Source organism: Rhinopithecus bieti, unplaced genomic scaffold (genome assembly GCF_001698545.2).
Source record: "Rhinopithecus bieti isolate Rb0 unplaced genomic scaffold, ASM169854v2 scaffold_28517, whole genome shotgun sequence".
Taxonomy (NCBI): Eukaryota; Metazoa; Chordata; class Mammalia; order Primates; family Cercopithecidae; genus Rhinopithecus; species Rhinopithecus bieti.
The window spans coordinates 42,419-51,890 of NW_016813121.1; the positions used below are offsets into that span (position 1 = coordinate 42,419).

Consider the following 9,472-nt stretch of genomic DNA (forward strand, 5'->3'; position numbering starts at 1 on the left):
AAAGAAAGAAAGAAAGAAAGAAAGAAAGAAAGAAAGAAAGAAAGAAAGAAAGAAAGAAAAAGAAAGAAAGAAAGAAACGAAGGAAGGAGAGAGGGAGGGAGGGAGGAAGGAAGGAAGAGAGAAAGAAAGAAGGAAAGAAAGGAAGAAAGAAAGAAAAAGAAAGGAAGAAAGAAAGAAAAGAAGAAAGAAAGAAAGAAAGAAAGAGAAAGAAAAAAGAAAGAAAGAGAAAGAAAAAAGAAAGAAACAAAGAAAGAAAGAAAGAAAGAAAGAAAGAAAGAAAGAAAGAAAGAAAGAAAGAGAAAGAAAAAAGAAAGAAACGAAGGAAGGAGAGAGGGAGGGAGGGAGGGAGGAAGAAAGGAAGGAAGGAAGGAAGGAAGGAAGGAAGGAAGGAAGGAAGGAAGGAAGGAAGGAAGGGAAGGAGAGAAGGGGAGGAAGGAAGGAAGGAAGACCAAATGTGGCTCCTGCATTCAGAAGAGGGGCACTCAGGGTTGCCTTCATGGAGAAGAGGAAGACTTCAAATGGGCTCTATTTTCATTTATCCCAATGATGTAGAGGCAATTTTTACAAAATTATTACAGAGTTGCTTAGTTCCCTCTTTACGACTTATTCAGGTGTGGAGAAGGAAGAAGAGGTATGATTTAAAAACTAACCACTCTCAGAAATCCCACCACTTGAATTTAGGATAAAAAAAGTCACATAGCCTTCTAGGAAGCTTGACTTCAGTATAATCACTTTTTTTCTTACATTGTTGTAACACCACAGCTATCTTAGGTGTATCTCTTTGTATTACAGATGTAACTAAATGAGAATAGGCAAAAGTGCATGAAAATCTCCCAGCAGATGTAATGAATGCTCTTGTTGTTGTTATCTGTGTTGTTTCCACAATTAGTTTATTGACTATTCCCATGACTATTTCTTTAATGATCTTGATATGATATTATGACATCCAGGCTATGGAAGCTCCAACTTGATAGTTTATCAAATGAAATAAAGGCCAGAAAAATATGATGTAATTTCCTGGCCAATAATTATAAACTCTTTGAGAGAAAGCACTAAATCAAATGTGCAAGAAATATAATTTAATTTTATATAGCTTGGCTTAATTTTTAACTTAGATTCTAGCCTTCAGTAAGTTGATGGGAGGGGAAAATATACACAAAGTAAAACATAATCTCAGTTCCTCTGGAGTATCTTTCTTCTCTACCCCATCTTTGTCTTACAATGCCAAAGTGCATGCATGCTAGGTGAAATGAAAGGCATTTGATCTTTGGTCATTTGTCCCCACAGGTTACTAGTCAGCATCTATTTTTCCTGCCACTTCAAGTCCGCTAGTCTTCTGCTGCTTCGGTACTGAGCTTGGGTTACAGAAATCTTTTCTAAGGCTGTGTGCAGTACTAGCTGTCTGGTCTTGCCATCTCCTAGGCATCTTTCTGGGAAGCAGGGTAAAATACCGTATGTGCTTCTTATGCTCTCAGAACCCACAAACCTCTCTAAGCTCTGCTTTCCTCCTCCAGAAAGAGAGAACATGTTTTTAGATTGGGGTAAGGAACACTATCTCACTGCCTTTCTCTAAGGTACTTTATCTATGTCTACTAAAGCCAGAGCTACTCACAAGCCACTTTTGTTTTCTGCTCTGCCATGTGACTCTCCTGAGGCAATGCACTCTAAATCTCTGCTTCAGTGGGGCAAAGGGAAAGGGAGAAAGTGTTGAAGTTATTTTATTATTTTATTTAGCCATATACACATGTGAGTATTCTTATTTTGTAGACACATATGCATTGTGCATTCAAGGTATGCACTTGATGTTTATGTCCACAACTAAGTTTGCAGATGTCCATAACCAATTTTGCAGTTTTAGTTACCAGGAAATCTATTTATTAACAAAAAATCTATCATGCACCTCTGTGGATTTCATGTGGTAGCATGTTTTTCTCTAAACTATAAGTTGTAGATATTATCCAAGGTTTAAACTAATGCTCATTGATATTTTCACTGATGTCTGCAGCGCTGAATGCTAAAGGAGCCATTCTGTATGCCTTTGAGATGTTCCGCCTCAAGTCCTGTGTGGATTTCAAGCCCTATGAAGGAGAGAGCTCATATATCATATTTCAACAGTTTAACGGGTTGGTATGAAATTTTACAGAGTGGAAATCATGCATACTTTGGTTTATAAAAAGCGACACATCTCTTTCAAATGTGAAAAGAAGAAATTGGAAAGAAACGAAATGGAAAATCAAATTGTTCACTGTGAATTTTTAAATTATATAACATTTTAGCATACTCTGTACAGAATGAATTATTTGGATATGTCTTGGCTTCAGGGAAATCTATTTCAATACTATTTTAGGTTTAGGTCATGTTTTAAATTAGAGTACTTTTTTAAAAGTCAGCTTTATTGAAGTATAAACTTGACCCTTTAAAGAGTACTGTTCTAAGTTGTAGTACTTTGTTGCTAGACTTTGAACAGTTGTAGATATAAATTTGCTCTTTATAGTTATTTATTTCTAAGAAGAACTAAATGATGTATCAAGGAAGAAGCCGTTTTTCTTCGATGGTGTTTATGTCAACCAATAGATTGGAAAGCAAAGCCACCATCTGTTGTGATGCTGTATGTTTGTGTCTTCAGCTCCACATGGGGGTATTTCCTCACTCCTTCACAATGCAGTTTCCATTGCTGCCTCCAGGCTTTGCCTGCAGCAGTTGTCTGGTTCTGGCCATGTGTGATTTATTTATTTATTTTTGGTGACATGAATATGTTCTTTAGCAGTGATTTCTGAGATTTGGTGCACCCATCACCCAAGAACTGTACCCGAAGTGTAGTCTTTTATCCCTCGCCACACCCCATCCTTTCCCCTGAGTCCCCAAAGTCCATGTACCATTCTTTTGCCTTTGCGTCCTTATAACTTAGCTCCCACATATGAGTGAGAACATACAATGTTTGTTTTTTCCATTCCTGAGTTACTTCACTTAGAATAATGGTCTCCAACTCCATCCATTTATATATATACATACACACACACACACACACACACACACACACGTATATATATGATGGGCATTTGAGCTGGTTCCATATTTTTTCAATTGCAAATTGTGCTGCTATGAACATTTGTGTGCAAGCATCTTTTTCGTATAATGACTTCTTTTTCTCTGGGTGGATAAATACCTAGTAGTGGGGTTGCTGGATCAAATAGTAGATCTACTTTTAGTTCTTTTAGGAACCTCCACACTGTTTTCCATAGTCATTGTACTAGTTTACATTCCCATCCACCGTGTAAAAGTGTTCCCTTTTCATGCATCCACACTAGTGTATATATTTTTTTATTTTTTAACTATGGCCATTCTTATAGGAGTGAGGTGGTATCACACTGTAGTTTTGATTTTCATTTCCCTGATAATTAGTAATGTTGAACATTTTTTCATATGTCCGTTGGCCTTTTATATATCTTCTTTTGATAATTGTCTATTCATGTTCTTAGCCCACTTTTTGATGGGATTGTTTGTTTGTATTTTTCTTGCTAATTTGTTTGGGTTCTTTATGGATTCTAGATATTAGTCCTTTGTTGGACATATACATTGTAAAGATTTTTCTCCCACTCTGTGGGTTGTCTGTTAACTCTGCTGATTATTCCTTTTGCCATGCAGAAACTTTTGAGTTTATTTAAGTCCCATTTATTTATCTTTGTTTTTGTTGCATTTGCTTTTAGCTTCTTAGTCATGAAGTCTTTGCCTAAGCCAATGTCTAGAAGTGTTTTTCTGATTTTACCTTCTAGAATCTTTATGGGTTCAGGTCTTAGATTTAAGTCTTTGATCCATCTTGAGTTGATTTCTATGTAGGGTGAGAGAAGAGGATCTAGTTTCATTCTTCTACATGTGGCTTGCCAATTATCCCAGCACCGTGTGTTGAATAGGATGTCGTTCCCCCACTTTATGTTTTTGTTTGCTTTGTTGAAGATCAGTTGGCTGTAAGTATTTGAGTTTATTTCTGTGTTCTCTATTCTGTTCCATTGGTCTATGTGTCTATTTTTATACCAGTACTTTCCTGTTTTCGTGACTATGGCCTTATAGTATAGTTTGAAGTTGGGTAATGTGATGACTCCAGATTTGTTCTTTTTCCTTAGTCTTAAGTTGGCTATGTGGGTTCTTTTTTGGTTCCATATGAATTTTAGGACTGTTTTTCTAGATCTGTGAAGAATGATGGTGGTATTTTGAAGGAAATTGTATTGAATTTGTAGATTGCTTTTGGCAATTGTGGTCATTTTCACAATATTGATTCTACTCATCCATGAGCATGGGATAGCTTTCCATTTGTTTGTGTCATCTATTATTTATTTCACCAGTGTTTTGTAGTTTTCCTCATACAGGTCTTTCAGTCTTTGGTTAAGCATACTCCTAAGTATTTTATTTTATGTTTTGCAGCTGTTGTGAAAGGGGTTGAGTTCTTGATTTGATTCTCAGCTTGGTCACTGTCGGTGTTTAGCAGAGCTACTGATTTGTGTAAATTAATTTTGTATCCTGAAATTTTACTGAATTTATTTAGCAGTTCTAGGAGCTTTTTGGATGAGACTTTAGGGTTTTTCAGGTATACAATCTTATCATCAGCAAACAGTGATAATTTGACTTCCTGTTTACTGATTTGGATGCCCTTTATTTCTTTCTCTTGTCTGATTGCTTTGGCTAGGACTTCCAGTAGCATGTTGAATAGAAGTAGTGACAGAGGGCATCTTTGTCTTGTTCCAGTTCTCAGGGGAAATGTTTTCAACATTTTGTCATTCACTATAAAGTTGACTGTGGGTTTGTTGTAGATGACTTTTATTACCTTAAGGTAGTCCCTTCTGTGCCAATTTTGCTGAAGGTTTTAATCATATAGGGATGGTGGACTTTGTCAAATGCTTTTTCTGCATCTATTGAGATGATCATGTGAATTTTGTTTTTAATTCTCTTTATGTGGTGTATCACATTTATTGACTTGTGTATGTGAAACCATCCCTGCATCCCTGGTATGAAACCCACTTGATCATGTTGAATTATCTTTTTGACATGCTGTTTGATTCAGTTCACTGGTACATTTTGCGGATTTTGCATGTATGAACATATTAGGGGATACCAAGGGATATTGGTCTGTAGTTTTCTTTGTTTGTTGTAGGGGATGGGGGTGTGGTTCCCAGTCTAGTGGAGTTATATTCCAGGAGGGATTATGGCTGCCTCTGCTGAGTTATACAGGTTGCCAAGGAAGTGGGGAAAAGCCTGCAGTCACAGGTCTCACCCTGCTCCCATACAGCCCGCAGCCCTAAAGGCTGGGCTTATTCGCACCATGCCCCTTCAACAGCACTGAGTCCATTTCCAGGTGGCTGGTGACCAGGGCTGAGAACTTGTCCCAGACCACGAGCCTCCCTGTTGAGAAAGCAAGCAGACTCACAGGTTTTCAGCATCTCAGGGAGCATGCAGTTACTCACAGGTTTTCGGCATCTCAGGGAGCATGCAGTTATGATCCAGTTCCTTCAAAGGGTCTATGGATTCTCTCGACTTTCCCGGTATGTTCCTGCGGTAGTTCTTGGAGCAAAAATTCGTGATGTGAGTCTCCATACACTGCTCTGTCCAGGCAGCTGCAAGCTAGTCCTGCCTCCTATCACCCATCTTAATCCCGAGTCCTGACCATGGGGTTTTAATAATCATGGATGGATAGTGTGATGAAAATGGTAGTTAGCACATGATTTAGCCTCTTAGGAAAAAAATGCAAAAAATAGCAGTTAAATAAAAGAAAACACTGACAACTACTTAGATACAAATTAAAAACCTCACTCACCTGAGTAGTTATTTTTGGAGCTTATTTATTTATTTTGTTTATTTATTTTTTTGAGACAGAGTCTGTCTCTGTCAGCCAGGCTGGAGTACAGCGGCATGATCTCGGCTCACTGGAACCTCCGTCTCCCAGGCTCAAGCAATTCTCCTGCCTCAGCCTCTTGAGTAGCTGGGATTACAGGCATGTGCCACCATGCTCAGCTAAGTTTTGTATTTTTAGTAGAGACGGAGTTTCACCATGTTGGCCAGGCTGGTCTTGAACTCCTGACCTCAGGTAATCGGCCCATCTCGGCCTCCCAAAGTGCTGGGATGACAGGCGTAAGCCACCATTACAGGCATGAGCCACCACGCCCGGCTTCATTCTTCTATTTTTTTAAAAACTGTACACCTACTACATTCCAGGAAGTATGCTTGACTGTAGGTGCAACAAAATATGCAATACGGTCTTAGCCCTCAGCAGGCTTACAGTTGGCGGGTGGGGATGGTGGAGAAATTAGTATATTGTCTTAATACATGACAACGAGTGTCCCGAGTTGCAGCAGGGCAGGAGTGGGACCACTGAGAAAGTGTGGGATGAAGCATCAGGGAGAGTTGAGATGAGTGTTAGAAGAAGGGAGGACAAATTGGGGGCAGGAAGAGGGAGAGAGGGAGAGGGTGAGGGAGGAGAAGGAGGAAGAGGAAGGGGTGGAGAGGATCAAAGGGAAGAAGAAGGAGAGGGTGAAAAGAGAGCAAACATGAACCTGAACCTGGTTACATGGAGAACCCCCTAAGTTCGGTGTGCCTGGAGTTTTGCATGTCAGTGGCAGATAATGAGCAGGAGCCAGGAAGGTGAGCAGGAGCCTGGTGATGGAGAGCCATGTGTGAGGGGCCTATTGTTTGGTGCAAGGTTCATTCTATGCTAGTTTTCCATTGTAGAAAGATTACTTGATCAACAGTGGTTAAAGAATTGAAATAGAGCAAGACTGGTGGCAAGAGATCGATTAACGGATGCTCCCATTTTCCAGGGGAAAAATGGAAGGGACCTGTACCAAGGAAGAAGCAGGTGATACAAAGAAGAGGGAATGGATTTCAGAAATATGTGAAAAAGTAGATTTATTAGAACTTAACCTTATCAAATTGGTTAGTGGGAGGGGTTAGGAAGGGAGAGGAGTCAAAACTCTCTGAGATTTTGGATTTGGATGGCTGGCAAGTGGTAATTTCATTTGCTGAGGCTGGGAATATTGCTGAAAGAATAATTTTGGGGATGAGGTAGGAGGGTAAACTCATCTTGTGGCATGTATTTTATTGCTTGAGGTTTTTGCAGGTCATATAAACAGAGATAACCAATAGTAGTTGGATGGTTTATTTTTCCGTAAAGGGGAAACATTTAAAGTATATCTCAGGCCTTGCAAAGACCACACATTTCAGAGGCTCTCTGCTTTTGACTACTGCATTTTGTCCCTTGGCAATCTCTGACCTTCAAGAAAGTACTAAAACCTTTAATTTTCATTGAAAATGTCAGAGAAACAATTAACTTTCTTAAGAATTTTATTTCCATTCTTCAGCTACCACTTTTGCATCTTTTTTTCATAAAGAAAACTCCTTAAAAAATAAAACAAAATCCACATAATTACTTTCCAAAATTCTCCCTTTCCCAGTGAAGTTCTCCCGGCTTCTTTTTTTGTTTTCAACTGAGTCCCAAGTACTTGATTAAGGGGTAGGTCAGCTTTGAGAGACATTCTTTGTAAAAATGCTGAATCTGGGAAACCCTATCACCTATGGCCAGGAGGTGTCTCTGTTACAAATAATTTAAGAGAGGAAAAAAGAGAGGAAGATATTTTGGGAAGCGACTCACCCAAAGTGCCACTAAACCCTTCCGGGCACTGGTCCCCTGAAGTTGGAGGCTAACTGGGGCTCTTTCAGAAAGACAAGGTCAAAAGTTCTCAGTGAGGTGGAATGTATGGTATTTTTACAACTTATGTCTTTCTGTTGGGGGAGGAATTTAAAAAGAAAGATAAATAATAAATGCTTTCTCTGAGTTGTGAATATTTTGCAGAGTAAACTCTGATTTGGTAATAAAATGCCACTATCAGAGAGGCAAGTTGATCATGGTTACATTTGCATAACACTGTAAACTTACTAAAAGTCATTAATTGTATACTTAAAGAATTTTATAGTATGTAAATTATGCCTTAATAAAGTTATTAGAAAACTAATAGGCCGGGCGCGGTGGCTCAAGCCTGTAATCCCAGCACTTTGGGAGGCCGAGACGGGCGGATCACGAAGTCAGGAGATCGAGACCATCCTGGCTAACATGGTGAAACCCCGTCTCTACTAAAAAATACAAAAAAACTAGCCAGGCGAGGTGGCGGGCGCCTGTAGTGCCAGCTACTCCGAAGGCTGAGGCAGGAGAATGGCGTAAATCCGGGAGGCGGAGCTTGCAGCGAGCTGAGATCCGGCCACTGCACTCCAGCCTGGGCGACAGAGCGAGACTCCGTCTCAACAACAACAAAAAAAGAAAATAAATAACTAAGACTCATCTTTGAGTTAAAATCACATGTTAGCCTTTAAAGCTATACTATGTCAATAATCTTGGGGAGAACAATGGCAGGTAAGACACTGTGACTGTCATCATGAAACTTGCAATCCATTGGTTGCATTTATGACTATCAGGAAATCTTTCTTTTCTGCTCAGCATTGGTTAAAGTATAGATCTTCATTTGACAATTTAAAGCCAATAGGATACATTGTGGAAAGCTTTGGGTTTGCTAATAGAGGTGAAAAATTGGGTTTACGAGAAGAGAAAAAATAATTGGGAGGGGGCGTGGAAAGAGGAAGACATTCTATCACAAGGAATTTAGGGAATCTGTCATAGGTTCTCGAGCCCATTTATTTCAGAAGGAAGTTATGGGTCCTCCTTGCCTGATACCCTTCAGAAATAAGTTAGGTAGCCTTCTCTGTGATGTCATAACACTATAGATCTGCTATTTGCAAACACATGGATTTTATTAATTTGCTTTTAATGAGGTTCTTTTATGGTCATAAAATATATGCTTATTCATTATAGGAAATTTGAAAATTTATTAAAGTATAAAAGGGCTGGGTGCAATGGCTCACACCTGTAATCCTAGCATTTTGGGAGGTCAAGGAGGGTGAATCATTTGAGCCCAGGAGTTTGAGACCACCCTGGGCAACATGGTGAAACCCTGTCTCTACAAAACAATAAAAACATTAGCTGGGTGTGGTGGGACATGCCTGTAGTTCCAAGTCCCAGCCTCTCGGGAGGCTGAGGTGGGAGGATCATCCAAGTAAAGGAGGTTGAGGCTGCTGTGAGCTGTGATTGTGGCACAGCAACCTGAGTGGTAAAGTGAGACCACCATCTCAAAAAAAAAAATTAAAGAAAAGAAAAAAGAAAGAAAAGAAGAAAATTAAATCAACAACAGCTTTCCCTTGGATAACAATTTTTTAGATAAAGGCAATAGTGTTATTCTTTGGAGTGCCCTGTGGGTTTGTGGAGGTGAGGAGGAATGCCAATTTTTATTGCTTTCTACCTTGATGAATTGTTATGATAGGACTGATTTGCTTCTGAGTATATGCCACTTTTATAATGTATTATATCTTCACTTTTAAAGCCTGCATAGTATTCCCTCTGGGGAATGTTCCTTCTTTAAGTGTCCCCCATCTTTGGACC

The 9,472-nt window shown here is 39.3% G+C and overlaps 1 protein-coding gene across 3 annotated transcripts in view; it reads left to right on the forward strand.

Moving 5' to 3' along the window:
* Nucleotides 1-9,472, forward strand: part of MEP1A (meprin A subunit alpha) — a 45,877-nt gene that overhangs the window by 17,588 nt on the left and 18,817 nt on the right. For all 3 annotated transcript variants that reach the window (XM_017847695.1, XM_017847697.1, XM_017847696.1), the window contains one exon: nt 2,006-2,123. In XM_017847695.1, the coding sequence (XP_017703184.1) occupies nt 2,006-2,123 (118 nt within the window). The remainder of the gene's footprint in view (nt 1-2,005; nt 2,124-9,472) is intronic.